The sequence below is a fragment of the Naegleria fowleri genome (assembly GCF_008403515.1).
Source record: "Naegleria fowleri strain ATCC 30894 chromosome Unknown tig19, whole genome shotgun sequence".
NCBI classification, from domain to species: Eukaryota; Heterolobosea; class Eutetramitea; order Acrasida; family Naegleriidae; genus Naegleria; species Naegleria fowleri.
Window position 1 is genome coordinate 589,893 of NW_025407951.1, and position 24,295 is coordinate 614,187.

Genomic DNA, 24,295 nt, shown 5'->3' on the forward strand with positions numbered 1-24,295 from the left:
GAGATCAGTTTGTGTATTTTTTGGAATTTGAGAAAACGGAAAAATTGAGAGTGGAGTGGTCCCTTGTCATTAAGCCTGTTGTGTAGGTTGTTGTGCACACTGACAAGAGGATTTGCCACAGCCACCAGAGTTACTATCGGCCACTGAATTCACATTTAAAGTGTCGTTCATGGTTCTTCCCTCTTCTTCTGCAACCATTCGATCGTATGTGTTTTTGAGCTGCTTGGCGTAGTGTTCGTCTCGTGGCACTCCTCCTTCACCCTTACTCACCATATCGGAGAGAGCAAGATATGCCTCTTTGGAACCTATTTGAGCTGCTTGTGTATATCTTTCAAAAGCTGTTTTTAAGCTCTTTTGGACATGAATGCCATGATAATACATGACTCCAAGACAATATAGAGCGTTCTTATTCTTGAGTTCTCCAGCCATGGTAAAGTATTCGAATGCTTTTGCATAGTCAACGGAGTATCCATTCTTTCCATGGAAATATCTGTCACCGAGTTCGTAGAGCGCATTAGGGCTATGTAGTTTGACAGCAGTTGTAAAGTATTCTTCTGCTTTGGTGGTATCTTTTTCACAGTTTTCTCCAGTAGCATACATGAGGTACAAATAGTAAGCTGCTTCTGCATGTGAGTTATTCACGGCTTGATTGAGAAATTGAACGGCTTTTTCAGTGTTTTGAGGCAGGTTATAGAGTCCATGATGATAGGCATGACCGACCATATAGGCTGCTTCTGACAAGCCCAATGAGGCTGCTTTAGAATAGTACTCCATTGCCTTATTCACATCTTTTTGGACTTCAAATGTTTCGGTAGCATTCGGAGTATGATGCAATTGGTAAGCAGTTAAATCTTCAAAACCTGGTTTTGGAACTTGTGATTTCACTCCAAGTAAATAAATGCTCGCAATATTGAACAGAGCATGAGGACTATTTTGATTAGCAGCCATCTCTCCATATTGCATGGATAGTTTCAAATTTGATGTTAATCCAGCTTTACCTTCCAAATAAAATTTTGCCATGATAACTTGAGCTTCCACATCTCCTAAATCTGCTGCTTTCTTCAAATATTCCACAGCGAGTTTTTCGTTTTCTTTAAGCTTGAAGTAAAGTACATCTTGTGTTATTCCTGGATATTTCAAATATTCTTCTTGTGAAAGCTTTGGTTTGAGTAATTTTTCTTTTCCTTCGAGATGTAATTTTTTCTTCTTTCTTGCTTTCTCATCTAAGAAAATGAATGTATTTGTTTCCTTGTCATATTCAGTTCCATAGAGAAAACTAGATGATTTGATAAAATTATACTTTTCAGGTTCTAATTCTTCTCCAGCCAAGTAGTTCATTGCATTTATGAAATAGGTACCAACATGGTAACATGCTTCTGCATCATCCAACTTGGAAGCAGCAAGCATGTAATAAAATCCCAAATGTGGATCTCTTTCAATTTCAAACCATGGATAAAACTCCGAGTAAATGACTCCGAATGCTTTCAGCCCTTGACTCTTGAAATATTTAATTCTTTGGTTAGGTTCTGATTGTTCCTCTGAGATTGGAAGTGAAACCAAAATTTCCAAACTCTTCAATATTCTTGCTTTAATATCTTGCGGAAGTGGATCAATTTTCACTTCCAAAGATTTAGGTTCTATGCCTAATATCTTGTTCTGTAATCGTTCCAATCCTAATCTTGTAGACTCTTCTTTGTATTTTGATACTCTTTCAAATAATTGAACAATATCCACATTTACTAATTGATTAAAAACAGACTCAATAAGTTTAAATTTGTTTGGATCAATAGAAAAGGTTCCGGTACCAGTAGAGGACATTTTAGAGATGCCATGATGATGAAATTCTCGTTGTTGTTGCGAACATGAAAATAAATAAAATTGATTTTGATGATGAGAGTAATATTTACTCCCTGATGATGATGATGAATGGTTTGTGTTACAGTCATTCACCACTCGGAATGGAGAGAAGTAAATCAAAAAATTACTCGTTTTCATTCGAGTCCATAGCGGAAAATGAGCTTGTCGTTGAAAGGAGGCCAAACGATTCAAATTAATCATTTTTCTTTTCTAGAGACGTTTGCATTACGTTTTAAAGAGCAAAACTTGTAGGAGGTACTGTGCTCCAACACTTTCATGATTGATGCAATCAGGAATGCCTTTCGAAGAGAGCTGTTCTTTCTCCTTTCCAACTTCTCATGTTCCAAGTGTATTCAAAGACAAATTGAACTCAACTGTGATTCAAACAAAAAAATAGATCAAAACACCAACACGACTACAATAATACTATTTATTGTTATTTATTATTAATAATCATTATTATTCTAAAAACATCTGGACGTTGTGTTTCTCTACTACTTGTACAAAATGCCGTTATTTGAAAAGAAAAAGACGACTGAGGAAATTATGAAAGAACAAAAGAAAGAGCTCCGATCGGGCACAAGAAACATGGATCGTGAAACCTATAAATTAAAATTGGAAGAACAAAAGTTACAAACACAAGTGAAAAACGCTCTGCAGAAAGGAGATCAAGCAACAGCAAAAGTATTGGCGAAACAAATTGTTCAACTTCGGAAGCAACAAGAACGAATGACCAAAATGAAAGGAACAATGAATACTGTACAATATAAAGCCTCTAGCATGCACACACAAGAAAAGATGATGGGTGCAATTAAAACTACGGGAACAGTCATGAAGAAAATTAATGAACAAATGAATCCACAAGAAATGCAAAAGACCATCATGGAATTTGAAAAGGCAAATGAAAAGATGGGAATGAGTGAAGAAATGATGGACGACGCTCTTGAGAATTTGTTTGAAGACGACGAAGAAGAGGTCGATGAAGCAATGGAACAAATTTATGATGAAATTGGATTGGACATGAGTGGAAAACTCTCAAAAGCAAAAACAGGTACCTCTAGTTTGAAAGTTAAGGACAAGGATCTTGATGAAATTGAGGATGACGATGAATTACTGAGACGAGTGATGAATTTGAAATAATATTTACATCAATTCATTAGCAAGCAATATCGAGAGAGAATACTTTAACAGTTGCAAATGGCAGATTTATTACGAGTCATTGACAGCATTGTTGAGTGTGCTCGAGTAATAAATCAGAAGGCTGGCGATCAGTGCTGCTAAATGTACCCGCAACAATGATTGGTCTGAATGTCACCTTCGCTATGCATTCAAAACAATTCACTTTTTGTGACAGATCACACTGTCACAAACATCTGATTTCCAAGATCATTGGACTTGTCATTGACTGCATGCATTTGTTGTTATCAATAGAAAACAACGTTGTCATCCTCTTCTTATGCAGGTTGGCATTTTATGTGTCCTAAATTGTTGTGAAGAATGCACTAAGGGTAATCGCAATGATTCCTTGTTGTCGCTAATTGTCACGTCAAGGATGTCAACAACAACAGAGGCAGGAATTTTGGATAATTTATCCTGTTGTGGCATCAAACATCAAAAAAATTCAAAGCTTCTCAAAACACATTCGATCAATCCCACAAGCCTTGTTGTAGCTAAAGAAAGATTCATCCAACGACGACAACAACACACTTTTATATATTACTGATTGTAATATAATCAAAAAGTCTTATTTTGTACCATAGATTGTATCATAGAGAATCAATCGATCGAGTGATCACTAATATATTATTATTTACCATCATCATCACATGATCAAATCCATTATTCCGAGTACTCAAAATTACTCGAGTTCTTCTCTTTCATCGGTCGCTGTTGCTTCTTTATTCTCTTCCTCATTGGCCAGAGCAACCCAATCCTCATCATCATGGAACAACTACTCCTCATCATCATTCTTACATCTTTCGAGTAGTAGTAGTAGTAGTAGTACTACACATACACGTAAGAATAATTACTTTTTGGTGGATCCAACAAGAAGTAGTAGTAATTTGAATGATTTATCCTGCAAGAAGAAATTCAGTTACCATATATCGAAATCATTCAAGAGTAGTGCCTCTCTTCAACAACAACAACAACAACACTCCATGGAAGAGTATTTTCATTTGGGTCACATTTTGTGTGATCAACATATTAAGGTAGGTTTTCATGAAATTGAAATTATTTCATTTTATAATTGTAAAATGATCATTATAAAAATTCAAAACAATTTAAACTATTTCACATGATATCGTGTTGACAAAATATATCACCATGGATTTGATTGGAATGATTTATAAAAAAGGCCAATGAAGATTCCATAGCTCTTAATTATTTCACAGAACATGGAAAATTTCAATACACGTATCAACAACTCAGCGAGTGGAGTATGAAATTTGGAGAGTTTTTAAAGTCCTTAAAATTGAAACGACAAGAACGAGTGGCAGTCTTTCTTCCCAAATGCCCTGAACAAATGATTGCTGGTCTCGCCATTTGGAGAAATGCATTCACCTATGTTCCATTGTTTACTGCTTTCGGACCTGATGCTGTGAAACATCGTGTGTTTGATTCAGAGGCTCGTATCATTATTACCGATGAGAACAATGTTGTGAAATTGGAACCAATTTGGAATGAATTGAGAGAACGTGGAGTTAAGGTCATTGTGGCTGAGAGAGGTGTTACTGAAGCTCATTCGTTTCATCACGAAGGAGAATATTCACTTCCTACTTCATTGAATAGAGCAAATCCTGAAGAAATTAAATTTTGGAAAGATGGAATTCTTTCTTCCAGTTTTGATATTACAAGACATGACGACTCGTATCGTGTGAAAAGCGGAGAAGGAATGAGAGCTGAAGATATCATGGTTTTGTTGTATACTTCAGGAACTACTGGAAAGAGTAAGTAGGTGTGAAATTTTTGTGATGTGACAGGATGGAATGTGTATCATATTGATAATTGCTTTGATCATTCTTTTTTGATGTTTCTTTTCACATCGATTAAGGCAAGGTAAGGTTCTTTACAGTTCAACATGTGTGAATTTTTACAAAAGAAATATAATGACCTACTTGATGATTTGAACACATATCATGACAGGGAGTACCTGTGACGACCAAGAGTTTAGGGGCCTTCGAGACTTACATGAAATACGGTCTTCATGTGGAAGAAGATGACGTATTTTTAAATTTGGCAGATAGCGGATGGGCCTATGGTTTATACTACAATGTTCTTGGAGTTCAATTACTTGGTAAGTGTGAACGAGTGGACAAGATTTACGAACGTTTGTTCATTACTAAATCTATAATGATCTTTTCACACAACAGGAAAACCCACTTATTTTGTTCATCGACCTTTCAAACCAAGTACTGTTTATGAAATTTTACAAAATGAAAAGATTACCAATTTTGCAGCCGCACCCACTGCATATAGAGCCATGAAAGCAGAAGGACTCGACCTTGCTCGTCAATATAAATTTTACATTAAGAAGGCAAGGTAGGTTTTGCACCATGAGATTGGAAAATTACTTTTAAAATTTTATGAATTCATATGCTTACATTGGTTGTGTGAAATTTCTTTGTAAATTGTGTGTTCCATCCTTGTAATAGCTCTGCTGGAGAACCATTGAATCCGGAAGTTGTGAGATTTTTCGAAGAAATTTGGAATACTCGTATTCAAAGTCATTATGGACAGACTGAACATGGAATGTTGATCAATAATCATCATCACCCAGAATATGCTACTAAGAATATATCTGAAACTACTACTATTGGAACTCCAATGCCAGGGTTTACATTGACATTATTAGATGATGCATTTAAGGAAATTACTGAGCCATATGTCACTGGCCATTTAGTGATTGACATTAATAATTCACCTTCAAGATTTTTCACAGGATATTGGAATCAACCAGAAAAAACAAGAGAAAAGATGGTTCAATCTCCATCCTATCCAGATGGAAGATATTTCGAAATGACAGGTGACACCGCGTATAGAGACCAAAATGGACACTATTTCTTTAGTGGAAGAAGTGACGACATTATCACTTCATGTGGTTATAGAATTGGCCCTAAAGAAGTGGAGGATTGTCTTATTGAGCACCCCGGTGTGCGAGAAAGTGGGGTAGTTGGAAAGCAGGACGAATTAAGAGGAGAAATGGTTGTTGCTTTCGTTGTGTTGAGACCTGGCTTCACTCCTAGCAAGGAATTAGAGGCGGAATTGTGTGAATTTGTCAAGAAGAAACTCTCTGCTCATCAATATCCAAGAGAGATTTATTTCGAAGAGCAATTACCAACTACAGAGGCAGGTAAAATCAGAAGAAATGTTTTACGTGAGAAAGCAAATCAAAATGTTGCCAAGAAATAAGAATGTTGAATTATTCATTGTACAATAATATTCAGCTCCATCAGCTTAAATCATGTGAATAAATTATGGATAGCCTTAACAGAATATCTCTATTATAGTCCCACTGGAGAATGGTTTCAAGCCATTGTCGAGGAGTTTGACGTAATCCGTAAATTGCTCCAGCGATTTGACCCACCACAGCACCAACGCTATCACTGTCACCTCTCATATTTGTTGTTAATAGAATAGCATCAACAAAGTTGTCTGTGTAATAAATATTATGTAGGGCCATGGCCATAGCATCCATTGCATAGGATCCACAATATCCTGGATCTCGCTGTATTCTGTCTTTACAAAATGTGTAATTCACATCTAACCAGTTCCAATTTCTGGAAGCAACGTCATTGTTTTCAACTTGGCTTCTCACTAAACAATTCACACTTGGTAACGTGCTCACAAATTCGCCATCATGTAGTGAATCGAAAATTTGCTGTTTCACCTGCAGAGGGCTCAATGATGCATCTGCCTTAACTGCTTTCACCACAATTAATGTCAATAATCGACAGAGTTCTGCTGCTTCCTCTCCCTGATGAGTAGTTTTGCTTTGCTTGTAAGCCATTTTCATGACTTTTTCCAATGTCTCTGTTGAATTGTTGTTGGAAAGGTGTTTCAAACAAACGATTGGAATGGGGGCATTTCTCATAATACTGCCATTTCCTGATGTGGTTAAATCTCCAGCAAGTGTCACCTCACTGGATGGATTTTTCATAAATTCAACCAAGCTTTGTTTGATATTTCCACCTAATCCGCAAGAGCTACCAGCACCTGTATGGGTTTCGTCTTTTCCAAAAGCATTGTTGTAACCAAAATACCACCAATTTAAAAATCGTAGCCTCATGTCTCGACCATTAAAGTCGAAATCAATGTCTGAAGGAGGTAAATCTTTTTGACACTCTTTCAAATAAATTTCATCAAGAACCTTTGTCACGAATGTGTCCAAAACACACAACGCCATTGAAGAGTCATCAGTGTATTGTCCAGGCTTCAATTCAAATCTATTGTAATTTGGTTTTGTCCAAACATGCTTGTCACTCATGGATGTCAATTCGAAAAACTCTGGATCGTTTTTCCACGCTTTTTCAACAAGCATTTGTTTTTCATGAGTAATATTTTGTGGAAATCGACAGGGTGAAAACTCCAATGGCGATCCCATTGCATCACCAATCATTAAACCTAAAAAGCATGCAAATGCACGACTCTCCTCCATTCTTGAAACGTCATCACTCTCCAAAAGAGAAAAAACACGTTCTTTTGCATGTTCTTTGCATTGCTCCAATTTTTGTTCAAGCATGGATGTTGTTATTTCCTGTGTAGCGGTATTGTTTGTGTCTTGTGTCTGTTCATTCTTCGCGAGTTCTTGAAGAATTCTTTGTGACAGAATTTGTACAAGCTTTTCATTGGCGGCAAGATTCAATATGGAATATTGATTCATCGAGCTTGGAAGAAAATTTCGAGCTTGTGTTGAAATAAAACTGGTTCCTTCCGATAGTGAAAAACATTTCTGAATATCGATTAGAGAGAGCTTTGTTCGTGTCTCGCGATTGTTGTTGTGTTTGGTATCGGATTCGGAGCTATGGGGGATCTTTTTGGGTCGGTTGGATGTTGGTGATGTGACTTGTGTGGTTTGATGTTGGCCCATTTTTTGTCTTTGAATGTTTCCGGGATTGGACAGAAATACAAATACTCCTCACCTTTATGGTTGGAAAGGCCCACACTATCTACACGATACTGTGAAAACTAAACAATAATTACCCAGTTCCATTGGGACAAAATAAAATTCATATTAATTGATTCAAAACGAGATTAGATTACAGTTTTGAATCTTCTCTTTCAAAAAGAGGATGCTTGAGCTGGTACTGCCGCCTTTGTTTTGTGGAATCCCCTTCCGTTTGAGTGAATAATGGGTTGCGAGGTAGAGGTCTTGCTTGTTTCAGGAGAGCATCTTCATGTTTTTGTAGGTCAAAGTTTTTTGTAAAAAAGTCAATCCATGGCTCTGAGTTGTTTGTCAATTGCGCCCTCATACTGTGGTTTAGTTTGGAATGTCTCTTACCATTGCGATCGTACAACAATTCCAATAGGAATTTCAATTCCTTATTTCTAATGTCGTTGTCGATGCTCGCTTCGATTTCTTGCTTATCTTTGAGAGATCTTTCCAAATAATTGTCAAGCTCTTTGAATCCTTTGTCGTACCTTTTAGTAATGTGTCCACAAGTTTTTGATGTTAGCTTGCTCTGCCTGTTTAAATCTCTGACTACTTACAAAATTTCACCAAGTTTTTTCACAGAGAGTGTGGAAATAGTTTCATTCTTTGAAGGAGGCTGTCTGGGAGTCTCCAGTGTCATCATTTCTCTTCTGCGTTGCTCCACAAACCTTGTATTAATTAAGGTCTCATCTTCTTGTTCTTGTTTGAGCTTGGAATTTTCAAGACTACCACTGGATTCAAATTGCTGGATAATCTGAGCAGTAATTGGATGATCATTCTTGGGATCATAAATTTCTGAATTGTCTAATAAGGTACTCGGTGGATTATCAAGCAAATTTCGTGTCAATTCAGCAATCAATGAATGAACTGTATCCACAGCGTTCTTGTACTCGGAAAGTTCCTTTTCTTTTTGCTGTTTTAATTCTTCCTGTTTTTTCTTTTCCAATTCTTCTGATTCCTTCAAAACTCGTTCACGTTCTCTCTGTTGAAATTCCTTGTCGAGGCGAGCGGCTTCTTCGGTTCGAGCCTTCTCCTCAAGAAAAGGCTTTTCTTTGTAATATTTCCGAACAGCTTCAACTTTAATTTCCTCCAGAGTATTGATAAGATGCTTAATTTGTTGATCGGCCAATAGTTGTGCCTCACGTTCCACTTGCTTTTTAATTTCTTGTTCTCTCTTCTCATCTTCATGTCCTCGCACTTGATAGAACAATTCAAGAGGAATTTCATCAATAGCTTTTTTCCATTCGGGATCTATGGGAGAGGATCTCATTCCGATATTTATTATTTCATCATGATCATCCTTGGCTTTTGGATCGTTGTCATTCAAATTGAAATTATTCATCTTGTTGAGATTCATAGTCCCAATCTATTGTCAGCATTTTTTTTAATAATCATGTTTATTTGTTCGAAAATTCAAACGTTATTCATGGCTGTGTGTGAAATTAGTACAGTTAAACGTGGTTCATGTCATCAAAGTTAGTGTAATTATTGTTTTAAATTTCAATTATTGTTTCTGTCATCAAGGTTTAGTGTTAATTTCAAATATTGATAGTGTAAACTTGTTGTAAATTTCAATTATTATTCATGGTCGTGAGTATTTCATGTATAGTTTAAACTTGTTCAAATCAATGAAATTGGGATTAAAATCGTATTGTTGTTCAAATTCATTCCAGGTGAGTTTCAATTCTTCCATGAAAAAATGATTTCGTTTCATCCACATTTTAGTAATAGATCGATAAGCTTCCTTATTAAATACTTTGTCCCATTTCTTACCCAATCCAACTTTAGCACCTGTTAGGCTATGGATATCTTGCTTGGTCTTGATGAGGTACAATAGTCGTTTGGAGAATTTCCTGTTATTCTTTGCATATATTGAGATATTATATAAATTCCTAAACATTTCTTTTCTTATATCACTATAGTATTTACATTCAAAAATAATGTGTTGCATTGTCTCTCTACTACAGCAAGGACATAGCAAGTTCGTCTTGGATATCCTGTTTAAATTTTCCAAAGTCTTCATCACGTTCACTCTAATTTTAAATATTAGATTTATGGTTCTGAAACCGATTCCTATTGAGGGGTTTCCCCTGTATTTTCAATCATTTATTAAGCAGCCTATAGGCTCGCCGTGCAAATATTGAATTTTGGTTTTCGGGAGGAGCACCAGTTGAATTAGAAGCTGAGTGGCAAATAATAGTACAGTCCCTAATTCAGTAAAGGTGCGCACAACAAAAGCAAAATCAGTATCGAGAATTCCACTTCCTCCGTTTCCAACAGATCAAGTCATCCAAGGCTGCTAGTGACCTTTTGGCTCACCACGCAACATCATCACCTTTCTGAAAAACACAATACTTGTGCGTTTCTTGTAGACACATCATGATAGCGAATCAATGTGAAGTATTGCTACTCCCAATCAACGACAACCACGACTGCCTGATATCATCATCTGGAGTTTTGACGTCCAAAATTAATGATATTATTATTTAGAAATTGCTAAATAATTATTAAGGCGTTGGAATCATATCAACCGTTTTCCACAAAGTCCATGGGCATCTCGGATAGGAGAATTAAAAATTATTTAGTACAATATGAGTTTCTGTTGGAGGAAACACTTCAAATGCAAATGATCACCACATGCTGCACATTTGTAACCACATTTTGAATTAGCTTTCTTACAGTAAGCGCAGTAGTGGTGAACTTTGTCATTACTTTCGACAGGGAAATGCTGCGTTCTTTTGAAATATGGATTCCGTAATAAAATACTGTCAGACAAAATGTGCTTAATATAATCATATAAGGTGAGAGTCTTTTTCCCTGCATAGGTTTTGAAAATGATATACTGATTAACAAATGCAGTCTTTAGCATCTGCAATAGATGTACTGTTTTCCAGTTCTTGTTCCTGAATGGCGGTTGAAGGTGATGTAAGAAAATCCCAGATTTGTCGACACACCCCATGGAAATGTTGTACATGTGCTGATCATATGTTGTTAATTAATTGATTGCTTCTGACATTAGTTAGAAAATTCACTCTCTTGTTGTCATTCAGAGACACCGCAACCAAAGTTTTTTTCCTTGTTGACCGCATGAATCCACTGTTTTGTTTTAGTTCCTGGTAGCTTTTTTTGCAAACCCTCATTAAACAAAAATGTTGGTCTGTTTCCCTTCACTGTCATAACAAACCTCCATCCTTTTGCAGAGAGTTTAGTAGCAAGTTCTAACGACCCATAATAATTATCCACGCCCAAAATGTGATTTTCTGGAGATATATGCGCTACTAAATCTAAAACGATAGAAGTTGGGTTATGGGTGTACCTGGACTCTTTTCCTTGATACAACCAAAATGCATAAATATATCCTGTTGAATCTGATAACGCATAGTGTTTCAGCCCATACTTGTGAGGTTTTAAGGGAATGTATTGCTTGAATCGAACTTTTCCCTTGAATGCTGCAATTATTTCATCAACCGAATCTTCTCTAACGCACAACCAATATTTTCTACTGTTAGAATTGATTTTGTCCTCAATTATTTGTGGTTCACTACTGAGAAACGTATGAATTTCTTGGAACCTTCTTCTACTCATAACTCTCTGGATTAGCTTGCATGCATACAGTGCATGATCCATACCTGATCCTGTCCAATAGTTTGCATAATTTGGAATTGGAGCAATACTCATTAATTGACATACTTGTAAAAACCCTCGTATTTCTTCTTTTTTGAAATGATTGGGTGTTTGATTCATTTGGTTTCGTCGATAAAAACTATCGAAGTCTTCGAATTTTGGCTCAGGTAAAGTGAAAGGGGTTTCATCTTCGATCAGAGGTGGAATTTCATTTTCAGAAAACACATATTGCACATATTTCCTTTTTGTTGTTTTTTTTAGCAAGGTAATGCTTTGTTTTTGCTTCCTGCCATTCCTTGTGCTTGCTGAGTTTTGTCTCAAATGTTTCACAGTATTCTTTTTTCCAGTTTGTTCTGCACCAAACATGTTCAATTATAGATTCATCCCATATAAGATTGGCAGATTTTGGAAGAGTGAAGTTTTCAGGTATGTTAGTCGGTCCTGATCTTTGAGGTGCTTTAATTTCCACCATTCAAATCCCATCCATTTTGGAAATGATTACTGTCTTTTTGTAAATTTTTACATTCAGAGCCACATTCACATTCAGTAGAGCATTTTAGACCGGCTTTCTTGCAAACACATCCTGTGCAACGAGTGCAACCTTTTTTGCATCGTATTTGTCTTCCTGGAGGATGAGGAAGTTTAAATTCGCTTGGTGTAAATTCAGGCGATTCCTCTTCAGTTCTGTCTTCTGTATCATCTGTCTCAAGACAAAATGATAATAAATCATTTATCAATATCGGCAACATCGAACGACTCGTTAATAGTCTCTGAATCTTTATCTGTGACTGTAAAAATAACATCATTGTCAACAAAATCGTCACTATCATGAGAGTACAATTGGGTCAACAACTGATTTTGCTCAACATCGTTCAGGGTCCAAAAATCAGATTCATGTTCATCATTTGAAGATGATTGTTCGGGTGTAAAGATATGGCTTAGCGTATTTTGATGAAACGTCATCATGAAATTCTCGTCCACATTGGAATAGGTCGAAAAATCTACAGAAGGAGAACTGCTTTCGATGAAACAAGTACCCTCGTCCAGAATCATGATCTATTTTTTTTGTGATTTTTTAGTTGTAGTGGAAAATGAGCATCACCAAATTAGTGGTTGAGATTGGGGGCTGGTGGCCTTGAAATAGAACCGCCCCTGAATCTTTGTGTTTTATTCAAGGTTCTCTCCAGCGAAAAATTTTTGCTGTGCTGGAGGGTTAACATGCATAAATCTATTGATTGCCAGCATTTTTGTTGAAATTAAAAAAAAACAAAAAAAAAATGAAACGAAAATTAGACCAACAACACCAACACAAGAACACGAAATCCTCATCTCCTCAACTTTATGAATCCTCAAAAAAGAAAAAAACCGAAATTAAATCCTTTCATGAAAAGATTAATAGACTCATTGATAACATGGATGGAGATGATGAAACTCAATTAATTATTTTCATCAATAATTGTATGAAATATTTCGGACAAGTTAATGATTCAACGGATGAACACAAAATGATTTGCCTAGATATGGATATCATTAAAGACAAACTCTCTGCTTTACTTCCAAAACTAGTAAAACTCTTTACAAAAGATTTCATTAAAATTCATTCCGAAAAATTGCTGGGAGCAGTTATTGAACACTCAGCTGATGATCGATCCATACTGAAATGTAAAACTCGATTACCATTATTCTTCATGCAGCAACATGCAAAAGATAACACACTACTTCAAAGTTGTGTGACCGAATTAATAGTAACTAATATACTGTCCTATGTTGGGATGATTAATCTGTATACTGGAAAAGCTTGCAGTTCGATTGGGCAGGCTTTGTCATGCAATAACTATTTTAAACAACCAAAAGCAGAATTTTCAAAGCATGTCTTCAAGCTTATCCAAGAAGATTATTCATCTAAATTTGTTATAGAAACCACTAATGAAGGGAAAAGTATAATTGTTTGGAACAAGAAGGTATACGACGTGATTGTCCATGAGAAACATGAATCGTTGTCCAACATACAGAATGGAGTTTTGCTGAATCATTTTAATCATGTGAGCTATAGCGACTGTTTATGTATCACCACCCACTTACGAGATTTGGATGAAAAAATTTGGAAATTATTTATGGATAAAAAGCAAGATATTGTTCCATTCGTTATAGATACAGAATGGAATGGCAATGACACGAATGAAATGGGGTGCCGAGTATTGCAACTTTCAACATCCAAAGTTTGCATGGTACTACTTGTGGACTTTGAAGAAAGACCACCAGAATTTCTGACGAACTTTTTGTTCGACAATTCTTACAAGAAAATTGGTTTTGGTTTATGCACTGACATGATCAAATTGAATAATTGGCTTGTACATCATGACATTACACCTCTTGACATTAATTTTCGAACAGACATGCATGAAACAAGGGAGGGCTTCATTGAAGGAGATCCTTTCAATTTAGGTCTTCACAAACTCACCTTGTTTTGTGGAGACAGCTCTCGCTCTTATATTTTTGACAACAAGCTTAAATATCCTGACTATAAATGGGAACCATATGACATATTACCATGGACTCCAAAAGGGAACAAGCGTTTAGAATATGCAGCTATTGACGTACTGACTGGATACCATTTGTTTGAGAACATTTCCAGCCCATTGAATCATCTGTTTACCTTAAAGCTCAAAATGAAACATTGGAGCCAAGATCAAATTCGTTCTCAGCGCATCTTTAGCTCTTTCTCAACATTTTTGAAAACCTCACATGCCTCCAAGTGGTACAATCTCTCCCACTCCACTTTGAAACATGGTATCCGGCTGGCATTTCACAAGAACATTTGTTGAACAAATACTATCCTCTACATAGGGTGTAGTTGAAGTAATCATTCAACCATTTCACACCCTTTCAATTAAACTGTTCGATCAAAAAAAAATTCAGGGATGGGTTTATTCGATGATAAACGTTGTTCGATGGTTTTATGTACATTATTTACAAGCCGAACGTAAGATACGTAGTGACTTCCTAGCAGGCACCCCGGAAGTAAAGGTGTTTAAACTGCTCACGATAACAGCAGCAACCCCTGGGATTCGAACGCTGGACCAGTTAGCTGCCACAGTTCCAGAAAAACCACTCGGCCATATGCGGGCAGCTGTTCGATCAAAAAAAAATGAAAACATCCAAACTGACTTGGACGACCATTCACGAACCACCACCTCTCAAAAACGACTGGAAAGAATATGTTGTCCATTCATCGAGATTCATTCGATTAAATACCGCCACATCGGATCCCAAAATGATTCTCAAGATGTCCTTTTCTCCTTCAAAAAAGAATATCAAATTTATGATTTATGTATCCTCCAAAACATGGGATGCCTCGAGAAGCTCATCATGGTTTAGCAATGTGGAAAGTTTTGAATTGTTGAGTAGAGAAGAACGAACGTTTTTTCAGCAATGCAGCAAACTGAATTGTCTCTCAAAATTTCCACATTGTGGAGACTTTCATGTCAAAATGCGAAATGGTGAAAAGACTGGCTTCATCATTAGCAGCGAGAGATGGGAGAGTTTTCCACCCAAATTTAGATTTATTTGTGTACCATATGAATCAGTAAATGGTAAAAAACACATTTTAGAGGAATATATTACCATCACACAAGATGACATTGAAAGACCAAAATATTCTCTCCAACAATTTGGCCTTCAAAACAAGAAAGATCCTTCTATTGAGCTGTACTACCTGATGAACGTCATAAGGTATCATTATGAGAATGGAACACAACATGACAAAAAAGCCATTGAAGAATCTGTGGTGAATGCCCTAAGTTTACAAACCTTAGAAACCTGTTATCAAGGATTTTTTGAAGATTTAAAGGAAATAGAGGAAGATCGCAAATAATATTAATGTAGTGAGGCAATCCATTCGTCACCTAATATCTTTGTGTTGGTCCAACCAGAAACACCTCCAAATAGAATGTATTCTTCACTCGAATAAGATTTTTGAATGAAAGCAGAGCCCAATCTTCCTGATGGTGCTGTATTTCCATCCATTGAAATTGCTGACCATTGAGAAGTGAGAATATTGAAAGAATACATATCATTGGTACCAAGACCATTCAGTAATTCACCACCGAATATATAGAAATTGTTAGAAAATTGTGAGGTCTTGAACAAATTGTGTCCACTTCTTGCAGGAGGCCAAATTGCAGAGTGTTGTTTTTCAATTTGCTTCCACTGTTTAGCCAATAAATCGAATTGCCATAATTCATCATTGTTTGCGCTTTCGTTTGCTGAAATTTTCACATAGCCACCAAATGCATAGAGAGATGAATCGATTGGATTGAAAATAATTGGAGTATACATTCTTGGAGAAATTCTGTCTTGTCCTTTTGGTTCAATTTCAGTAAATGTTCCATTGCTAAATAAATAGAGTTGATTATACAAATTGTTGTTCTTGTCGCTACCCCCAAAGATGATAATGAAGCTACCGCCAATGCAAGTGGCAGAGTGACCAAATTTTGATGCAATTTTAGCTTGTTCTTCATCTTTTCCTCTATTTACAATACTCCACTTTCGGAGAGCCAAACTAAATTTCCACACATCACTACTCACAGTGCCACCATTACTCTTTCCTCCAAACAAATAGAATTCTCCCAAACAAAACACTCCAGCAGCGTCCCTTAATGCAGGCGGCCACAAATCATCGCTACTGTCTTTGACAATTTTCGTCCATTGCAAATTTTGATGATTTAAAATCCAAAAATCGTTCATGATACCCCAACTATTATTGACTCCACCATAAAGAAACGAAAGAGAATGATCCGGAGTGGATGCAACAGCAAAATCAAATCTCGGAGAAGGAATTGCTTGTTGTTGATCAAAATTAATTAATTTCCATTCCACTCCCGAAGCCAACCATTCCTCTTGTTTTGGAGAATTTCTTCGTGTTACACGATATTGTTCCATATTTACAAATTTACTTCTTCTATTAGAAGGTATTCTGTTGATATATTTTCCTTGCACAAATAAAGACCTTATGATGATGCAGAGATTATTCCAAATCAATCGCAAGCAATGAAAAGCACAAGTCCGATGCAAATCAGATACTTTGTAAAGAGCAACAATGAAGGTGATGAACAATGATGATCAATTCTTCCTCTTGCTCTCTTTACCATTTTTTTTCAAAGAAGAGATGAAAAGTTTCTGCATTTTCAAAAGAAACTTTTCATCTCTTCTTTGAATGTGAAATATGACCTCTGTAATAGACATTGGGAGAAGAGGTCCTGCTTGTTCCAATTGATGAAATGGTCGCACTTCCAATTGTTTCTGTAGTTGTTGTTGATGCGGTCGTTGAATGGATGGTGTTGTTGGAAGCAACCAATAAGGAATGGCTACTTGTTTTTCTTGCTTGTGAGTTCTTGGAGTGGTTGGAAGTACAAGTTGTGGAATGGAGATTGGAGGACAAGGTTTTCATTCTCTTGTTTTGTTTGCCAATTTTGTGAAGTGTTGAGTGTTGAGGTGAATGTTTTTGGTGGAGATTCATTGAGAGATCACTCAAGGTAGCAATTGAAACACCTTCATCATCACCACCAACATGGTTCATGTTTTGATGATGTAAGTGTTTGTGCACATTCTGTTTCATCATCCTCTTGCCTCTTTCCTTTTTAGGAAGTTTTGGATTGCTTGAAAGATGATCATTCATGTTGCAACATGAATCTCGATGAGTGTCTTTTGGATTGTTTGAGATTTCTTTCTTTGCATCAGATGAATTCCTTTTCGAGTGATCGCCGCCATGATTCATTCCAAATTTCATTTTCTGATTCAAGAGTTGACATTTTTCCTTCTTGTCGTGTGTGGTTGAGAAATCCATTTCTTGGATTAAGTTCAGATGTGATGAATTGTGTGAAGAATGATTCATGAGAGTCTTGTCATGACAGATTGGATGTGAAAAAGATGTTGGATGAGCTATGGATCGAACCGAATGAGAGGATAATGATCGTTGTCGATCAGGTTCATTAAAACCATGTGGTGATGAGAGTGGTGGTAATGGTTCAGAGGAATGAAAGGAGTTCGAATGAGGATCGGAGAGTTCTCTTCTAGGTTTCCAAGTTCAAAGACAATTATTTCACATCTCATTGAAAGGACTAAAGATTCATTTTCCAAACTTTACAGAACAGAGGGTAACATCCACATGGTCATCTCTGACTTTTAATTTGAAAGTTTAATAATTCTTAACCAACATCAAATATTTTGAACACTTCCTTGTCTTCAGATTTGACGGAAAATGAGCTAGACTCATTTCTAGATTCCTGTTCGTCAAATTGAAAAGTTTAATTCAAAAATCAAAGAAACAAACATTCGGTTGGAAGAAGATTCAATTTCTGAAGGTCTCTAGTGACGTGGTTGATGTTAAGGATTTTCCAAACTTTACAGAAGAAGAGGTAAAGTTTGGAAAATGAAAATTTCGAACGTTTTTCATAGGTTTGGTTGTATCACTGTCCCAATTTGGAGCGATACTTTCTTGGAGTGCATTTTCAGTGAAAAGCCAAATCTTGTATGATTTCCAAATTCTTCTCTTGAAATTTTGACTTTTTTGGAAATTGCCCATTTTCGAATCGTCTTTTCACAACTTTGATTTTACCACACCCTTCTCACCGCACAAAAAATTGAAACTCTCTGAATAAGATTGAATCAATACTCAATCCCAAAAACCAAACACTCTCTCCTATAAGCATTGTGTATTACTCTCAACATGGAAAAGACTCAATTCACCTCCTCCACCGAAAGAAAAGATCTCAGCGGTGTTAAGGAAAAGTTTGACTATGATCTAAAGGTTCTCATTGTCGGTGCTTCTGGTCACTTGGGTTCCTGCATTACCAAATACTTGTGTGAAAACCACCAAAACGAAGTCAAACTCTCCTTATTGTGTCCTGAAGAAAGTCGAAACAAGATTTCTCTCTGGGAAAAGAAATTGAATGGACAAATTATCACCTTTGACGTCTTGAATGGTAATTTGGATCAACTCTCTCAAATTCTCAAAGATTTCACCATGGTCTTGAATTGCATGAATTTCTTTGATCCCAATGAAGAGTTAACCGCTGAGAAGAATTTGATCAATTGTTGTGTCAAAGCAGGTGTTCGATTCTACATTCCATCGGACTTTTCCATTGATTTTAGAAACATTACCACTGATTTGACAGATTTGCCTCGAATTCAAGTCCGTCAACAAGTCCATCAACTCCTTAATCAAAGTTCTTTGAATTGGGTGAGCATTTTGTGTGGAGTTTTCATTGAAAAGTTACTCTTTGAAGATTGTAAACTCATTAATCGTGAAAAGAATGAAATGAATTACTATGGAACTGGTAATGAAGAATTTGAAGTCTGTACCTATGAAGATGTTGCCAAATTTGTGAGTGAATTAATTGCTCGAAGAGAATTTGAGAAATTCAAAAATCAATTCCTTTGCATTTACACAGAAAGAATTACATTTAGAGAATTGGGAAATTGGTTGAGAGATATTTGGGGTCATGACTTGAAGATTACCAATTGTGGTAATTTGGAAGATTTAAATAAGAGATTGAAAGAAGTGAAAGGAACAGATATGACTTTGTATTATTATTTACAATACATGAAGGTGATTTTAATGGGACAGGGAAGATTGACAGAATTGGATAATCAAGTGTGGCCAACCATTTCCAAGACCAATGTGAAGAATGTGGTGAGACAATGGACTTCACAGGCACAAGGAATTGCTGTTTAATTCGATTTATTGTTGCGAATGAAAGGAATGAACGGTCAATGACAGAAATGGTTGATGTGACACTTGAGTGAGAAGAAAATGTTGCTTGATTGTTGTTCATTCCTCATGCATGTATAATGTTGTTATTATTCTTATTGAGAATCTCTTTGAATTAAAATTGTTCGTGTGAATATATTATGGCAGTGTCCGTTGTTTATGTGTCAGGGATAACCAAGTTGTCACTTGTCATTTAATGTTGGTGATAATCGGCACCTTGTTTGATTCACAAAAATCCGCTCACCTTCAAAAAATGTTTTTATTTGCATCGAAAACCAACAATTCTCAGTGGGCAACGGATGAATTAACAAACATTTTAAAAACTGAGCCCAACGTGTCGCATTGGACCTACGAACAAGTTCATGTGTTTCTCTGTTCGGAACCAGAATTAATTCCACAAAAAGTGTTAAAACGTAAGTAAGAATGTTTGAGAGAGAACCAAAGGAAGAGAAAATATATACGGATGGAATCACAATGTGCTACGAATATGATGTTGAAATGAATGATTGAAATTAATGGTGATCGTTGGGAAATATTCCATTACAAATCGTGATGTGCAAATGTTCATATGGTGGACTATAATTGTAGGAGTGAAACAAGAAGAGTGGTCAGGATCGGATTTATTGGAGAAGGGATGCAGTTGGTACTATTTAACAAAGTTTTTGAAATTGTCATCATCGGATGCCACATCGTTTCTGTTGGCAGTTGACAAATTGAAAAAGAGAACTGGGTTGCCCTATGAAAATCCAAAGAAGTTGGACGAGTGAAGATCTTCATGATGTGATGCTGCTCGTCACAGTACTTACTACCAGTTTCGTGTCACCAGTTACGTTTAGCAATGGCAGATGCTCTCACCTTTTAACGCGAGAAATGCTTTTTTTGAGTCTGACTATGAACGACTTGAATCTAAATGAGAGATTTGATGAAGAACAGCGTCGTTTTGTAAGAGTCTCCCAAGAGAGGAAAACATGTAGTTTAATGGAACTGTCATTGATTTTTCACTTCTGATTGATTGAACAAGATTTACTTCCATCTCTCTCTGTAACGGATGATGTATTATTCACAAAAATATTTACACAGATAGTAATAGTAGATTTTCTGTACAAGAGTATATGCCTGTTTTTCCAGGAATAAATCATCAGTAATAATTTAAAACAACACTCTTGCCTTAATGGTACAATCCAAGTCATTGATTTGAGTAAAAACCTCATCAGCCACATTCTTATCGACCTCAATCACCATGTAACCAATATGTTTGGTAGTTCCCAATAATTGACTCACCACATTGTAATCTTGCAGCAAGGCATTGATCGATTTCAACACACCATGTCGATTTACATGAATGTGCAACAAACGATGGCATCCATCATAGTGCACTGGATTGATTTGTGGGAAATTCACAGAGCCCACCGTACATCCTTCATTCATGTATTGAATTAATTTCTGTGCCACTTCCTTACCGATGGCGTCTTGTGCCTCAATGGTACTTCCACCAATATGTGGAGTGAGAATTGTATTTGGGCAGTTCTGCAATGGTGAAACAAAGACACCCTCTCCATCTTTACTGGGCTCGGTTGGAAAGACATCAATGGCAGCACCAATCAAGTGACCATCTCGAAGAGCACGAGCCACTGCCTCAACATCCACGACACTTCCTCGAGACAAATTCAAAAAGAAGCTCTTGGGTGGCATCATTCGAATTTGCTCTTCCTTAATCATCATGTTGGTTTGTTCAGTTTTAGGAACATGTAACGAAACCACATGGGAAGACTTTAAGAGTATTTCTAAGCTTTCCACTGGTTTGGCATTACCCAATGGTAACTTGTGTTCAATATCATAGTAAATCACACTCATTCCGAAACCTTCAGCCAGTAAACCCAATTGACTTCCAACATGACCATACCCCACAATACCGAGAGTCTTTCCTCTCACCTCATAGCAATCTCGGGCAATCTTGTACCAATTGCCTTTATGCATGGATTGAATATGTTCGGGGACTTTCCGAGCCAACATGACAATTTCTGCCATGGCTAATTCAGCCACCGATCTTGTATTGGCATAGGGAGAATTGAACACAGCAATTCCTCTCTTCTCGCATGCCTCTAAATCCACTTGGTCCGTTCCAATGCAAAAACAACCGACTGCTTTTAATTTGTTTTTGGATCCAGCCTCAATGACTCTTTCTGTGAGTTTAGTCTTGGAACGAATTCCGAGCAGATGAATGTTTTCAGTGCTCAGTTTTTGGATGAGTTCTTCTTCGGAGAGAGATTTTGAGAGGCTCTCGACGGAGAAGGTTTCTCGTGAGAAGAGATCAACCGCTGTTTGAGAAATGTTCTCCAAGAGCAAAACTTTGATCTTGTTTTTGGGGAAGGAAGTCATGTTGAGTGTGGTGTGAATATAATTCAATATATATATGAGTGGATAAAAGATGACAGACACCAAGGTTGGTGGTGATGATGGAGCAAACAGTGCTTTTTGTTTTATGTGGTGATGATTCATGTAGGAGATTTGCAAATCGTGTGTGTTCTCATGCCTGGGTGGCGTTACCCCTTGTCTAGAAATGCATCATGGAAAATTCGCGTTTTTTGAGTGCTGCTGAGGATATTTGTTTATTTATTTGGGAAATTGGACGAATATGAATCCATCATTGAATGAATCGCACTCGAGATCGAATGTACATTGAATACACGAACGTGCGACAACAACAACAACAACGGATGCATGATTCGATTTGACCGAACATTAATTTACTCGTCCAAAATGTCTACAATGTCTGCTGTTGCGCTAGTCTCTATAGTGGTAATTGGAGCAAAGTTGGCAAAAATAGAAGCAACATCAATCTTTTCTGAAGGTTGGGAGGTTTTGGGCTTGTAGAAACGGCGCAATTTTTCAATGGCTTCAATGGCTTGAGGAACATCTTCAATGGTTCTAGGTACAGTCACACGCAAGGCGCTAAATTGGTTGAACTTGTCAACAGGATGATTGAGAGTTTGGAGAGAAATGGTTGGTTGTTTTTGTTTGTTGCTTTGAAGAGATGACAAATCAATCTTGTGAGTACGAAGCTTCTTGTTCGTTCTCAATTTTTGCAAATAGTCAAGGAGAGCATCACAAACTTTGATTTCTTCTTCGTATGGATTTTCAGGCTCCTTCTCTTGAACTTGTTCCCATTGCTGGGTGGTTTCTTTCAACTCTTGTTCTCGAGCTTGTCTCTCCTCCAATCGTTTTTGTTGTTGCTTTTTTCTTTGTTCGAATTGTTTCTGTCTGGTTAATTGGTCTTGCAATTTGTGTAGGGTTTCAGTGAGCTTCTTTTGTGAGGATGACGATTTTCTTAAAGAGGATTGATGCTGATAGTTCTCATCGAAAAGAGCTTTGACCTCCTTCTTGAGGGTTTTGAGTTGTGATTCTAAATGTTTCTTCTCTTCTAAAACAGTTTCCTTCTTTTTGGAAATTTCAGTGAGTTGGTTGAAATACTGTTGGCGCTCGTCAACTTTTTCTTTAACAGACTCGTTGAGTTCTCTTAATTGTTGTGAGAGGAGTCTCTTTGCCTCAATTTTCTCCTTGACTTGCTTTTTGAGGTCTGAAATCTTTTCAAAATTGTTTAGAAGGGTGTTGAGCTTCTTGATCTTGGCAATTATGGACTTCTCCTCCTTTACAGAGAGAGTTTCAGTTTGTTGTTTTTCATCAAGGTACTTGATTTCAGCCTCAATTTCTCGAGCATTTCTAAATTTGGATTCCTTGAGATCACTGCCAGACTCCTCAATGGTCTCGTTTAATTCTACAATTTCCTGTTCAATTTGATTGATTTGAATTTGGATACGGTCCTTGTCATTACGATTTTGATTCATAATGTCCTTATATTTGTTTACCTCATCAAATGCAGCCTTCTTTTGCTCATCTAGACGCTTCAGATTATCGATAACCTTTGAAAGTTTCTGATGAATCTTCTCGATATGATCCTGTTTGTCCTCAATGCTCTTTTGTATTTTTTTAATTTTCTCTTGAACTTCTTGCTCTTTAGGCTGTTCCGATAGCTTAGCCTTGATTTCGGAAATTCTAGTCGTTAACTCTTCACTAGTGGCAAACTTCTTCTTTTCTTGTGATTGGTTTTGATGAGAGTCATCAGATGATGCAGCATCTTGAGTGTCATTTCCATTGATGACTTGGCCATTTTCAGAGTCATCTTTCTTGGAAGGCTTCTTTTGTTTTCTTTTTCCTTCCTTCTTCTTTCCGTCTTGGGAATTCTCATCAGAGGAGGTTTTCTCTTTCTTCACTCTTTTTTGTTGTGGTGTAGTGGACTTGTTGTTGTCCGATGCAACATCCACCATGGATTCGGCATGGTGTGTGGTAGTGTTCTTTTCCTGTGTTGATGGTTGTTGTAGGGACGCGGATTGGATGGATTCCGTCATTTTTTTCGTAATCTCCAAATCTATGATTAGAGTCTCAGTGGGCTTCGCGACTGGTTTTTTCACTGGAGTGGACTGAGATTCATTTGGATAATGGACTAGAATTAGTCCAGAATTAGCTAAAATCGTGTTCTCCAGCGGAACTGGCTTGGCGTTATCCAAAAATTGCGTTGAGAATGCACAAGACAATGGTGAATATTTCCATAAAAATTTCAAATACATTTCATATCAAGCACAACAACCTTAATTTTATAATGACATTCTTCAATTTGAAATTTGAAAGCTAGAATCTATTGTTCATAACCTCATCAACAAGATCCACACTTTCGTTCTCACGGTTTCTGTTTCACAACGTGGATCAAATAGTGGCTTTGTAAAGAATTTGAGGTGATAGATAATGGCATACAAACATACTTTTTTTGTGAGTCTGATCTCAACAACTACTTATCAAAAAAACGTTGTTCTTGGTTTGGATGGGTTTATTTGTTG

At 36.8% G+C, this 24,295-nt stretch overlaps 15 protein-coding genes across 15 annotated transcripts; 6 read left to right on the plus strand and 9 right to left on the minus strand.

Moving 5' to 3' along the window:
- Positions 1 to 69: 69 nt before the first annotated feature.
- On the minus strand, positions 70 to 2,058 carry FDP41_013636 (uncharacterized protein; the record flags this gene model as incomplete). The annotated part of the gene is made up of 1 exon (XM_044704288.1): positions 70 to 2,058. One exon carries the CDS (start codon positions 2,056 to 2,058, stop codon positions 70 to 72), a length of 1,989 nt encoding a protein of 662 aa, XP_044565135.1.
- Positions 2,059 to 2,364: 306 nt separating this feature from the next.
- FDP41_013637 (uncharacterized protein) lies at positions 2,365 to 2,997 on the plus strand (the record flags this gene model as incomplete). Its single annotated transcript, XM_044704289.1, has 1 exon — positions 2,365 to 2,997. The coding sequence occupies one exon, from the start codon at positions 2,365 to 2,367 to the stop codon at positions 2,995 to 2,997; it is 633 nt and encodes a 210-aa protein (XP_044565136.1).
- Positions 2,998 to 3,683: 686 nt separating this feature from the next.
- On the plus strand, positions 3,684 to 6,267 carry FDP41_013638 (uncharacterized protein; the record flags this gene model as incomplete). Its single annotated transcript, XM_044704290.1, has 5 exons — positions 3,684 to 4,067; positions 4,214 to 4,805; positions 5,006 to 5,152; positions 5,229 to 5,397; positions 5,511 to 6,267. 5 exons carry the CDS (start codon positions 3,684 to 3,686, stop codon positions 6,265 to 6,267), a joined length of 2,049 nt encoding a protein of 682 aa, XP_044565137.1.
- Positions 6,268 to 6,307: 40 nt separating this feature from the next.
- On the minus strand, positions 6,308 to 7,945 carry FDP41_013639 (uncharacterized protein; the record flags this gene model as incomplete). Its single annotated transcript, XM_044704291.1, has 1 exon — positions 6,308 to 7,945. One exon carries the CDS (start codon positions 7,943 to 7,945, stop codon positions 6,308 to 6,310), a length of 1,638 nt encoding a protein of 545 aa, XP_044565138.1.
- A 169-nt stretch (positions 7,946 to 8,114) lies between these two features.
- On the minus strand, positions 8,115 to 9,278 carry FDP41_013640 (uncharacterized protein; the record flags this gene model as incomplete). The annotated part of the gene is made up of 2 exons (XM_044704293.1): positions 8,115 to 8,496; positions 8,566 to 9,278. The coding sequence occupies 2 exons, from the start codon at positions 9,276 to 9,278 to the stop codon at positions 8,115 to 8,117; spliced, it is 1,095 nt and encodes a 364-aa protein (XP_044565139.1).
- Positions 9,279 to 9,590: 312 nt separating this feature from the next.
- On the minus strand, positions 9,591 to 9,908 carry FDP41_013641 (uncharacterized protein; the record flags this gene model as incomplete). The annotated part of the gene is made up of 1 exon (XM_044704294.1): positions 9,591 to 9,908. The coding sequence occupies one exon, from the start codon at positions 9,906 to 9,908 to the stop codon at positions 9,591 to 9,593; it is 318 nt and encodes a 105-aa protein (XP_044565140.1).
- Positions 9,909 to 11,050: 1,142 nt separating this feature from the next.
- On the minus strand, positions 11,051 to 11,998 carry FDP41_013642 (uncharacterized protein; the record flags this gene model as incomplete). The annotated part of the gene is made up of 1 exon (XM_044704295.1): positions 11,051 to 11,998. The coding sequence occupies one exon, from the start codon at positions 11,996 to 11,998 to the stop codon at positions 11,051 to 11,053; it is 948 nt and encodes a 315-aa protein (XP_044565141.1).
- Positions 11,999 to 12,909: 911 nt separating this feature from the next.
- On the plus strand, positions 12,910 to 14,457 carry FDP41_013643 (uncharacterized protein; the record flags this gene model as incomplete). Its single annotated transcript, XM_044704296.1, has 1 exon — positions 12,910 to 14,457. The coding sequence occupies one exon, from the start codon at positions 12,910 to 12,912 to the stop codon at positions 14,455 to 14,457; it is 1,548 nt and encodes a 515-aa protein (XP_044565142.1).
- Positions 14,458 to 14,780: 323 nt separating this feature from the next.
- FDP41_013644 (uncharacterized protein) lies at positions 14,781 to 15,506 on the plus strand (the record flags this gene model as incomplete). The annotated part of the gene is made up of 1 exon (XM_044704297.1): positions 14,781 to 15,506. The coding sequence occupies one exon, from the start codon at positions 14,781 to 14,783 to the stop codon at positions 15,504 to 15,506; it is 726 nt and encodes a 241-aa protein (XP_044565143.1).
- Positions 15,507 to 15,508: 2 nt separating this feature from the next.
- FDP41_013645 (uncharacterized protein) lies at positions 15,509 to 16,573 on the minus strand (the record flags this gene model as incomplete). Its single annotated transcript, XM_044704298.1, has 1 exon — positions 15,509 to 16,573. The coding sequence occupies one exon, from the start codon at positions 16,571 to 16,573 to the stop codon at positions 15,509 to 15,511; it is 1,065 nt and encodes a 354-aa protein (XP_044565144.1).
- Positions 16,574 to 16,832: 259 nt separating this feature from the next.
- Positions 16,833 to 17,477, minus strand: FDP41_013646 (uncharacterized protein; the record flags this gene model as incomplete). The annotated part of the gene is made up of 1 exon (XM_044704299.1): positions 16,833 to 17,477. One exon carries the CDS (start codon positions 17,475 to 17,477, stop codon positions 16,833 to 16,835), a length of 645 nt encoding a protein of 214 aa, XP_044565145.1.
- An 882-nt stretch (positions 17,478 to 18,359) lies between these two features.
- FDP41_013647 (uncharacterized protein) lies at positions 18,360 to 19,367 on the plus strand (the record flags this gene model as incomplete). The annotated part of the gene is made up of 1 exon (XM_044704300.1): positions 18,360 to 19,367. The coding sequence occupies one exon, from the start codon at positions 18,360 to 18,362 to the stop codon at positions 19,365 to 19,367; it is 1,008 nt and encodes a 335-aa protein (XP_044565146.1).
- A 289-nt stretch (positions 19,368 to 19,656) lies between these two features.
- FDP41_013648 (uncharacterized protein) lies at positions 19,657 to 20,170 on the plus strand (the record flags this gene model as incomplete). The annotated part of the gene is made up of 2 exons (XM_044704301.1): positions 19,657 to 19,816; positions 19,992 to 20,170. 2 exons carry the CDS (start codon positions 19,657 to 19,659, stop codon positions 20,168 to 20,170), a joined length of 339 nt encoding a protein of 112 aa, XP_044565147.1.
- Positions 20,171 to 20,552: 382 nt separating this feature from the next.
- On the minus strand, positions 20,553 to 21,782 carry FDP41_013649 (uncharacterized protein; the record flags this gene model as incomplete). Its single annotated transcript, XM_044704302.1, has 1 exon — positions 20,553 to 21,782. One exon carries the CDS (start codon positions 21,780 to 21,782, stop codon positions 20,553 to 20,555), a length of 1,230 nt encoding a protein of 409 aa, XP_044565148.1.
- A 368-nt stretch (positions 21,783 to 22,150) lies between these two features.
- FDP41_013650 (uncharacterized protein) lies at positions 22,151 to 23,809 on the minus strand (the record flags this gene model as incomplete). The annotated part of the gene is made up of 1 exon (XM_044704304.1): positions 22,151 to 23,809. The coding sequence occupies one exon, from the start codon at positions 23,807 to 23,809 to the stop codon at positions 22,151 to 22,153; it is 1,659 nt and encodes a 552-aa protein (XP_044565149.1).
- Between the last annotated feature and the right edge of the window lie 486 nt (positions 23,810 to 24,295).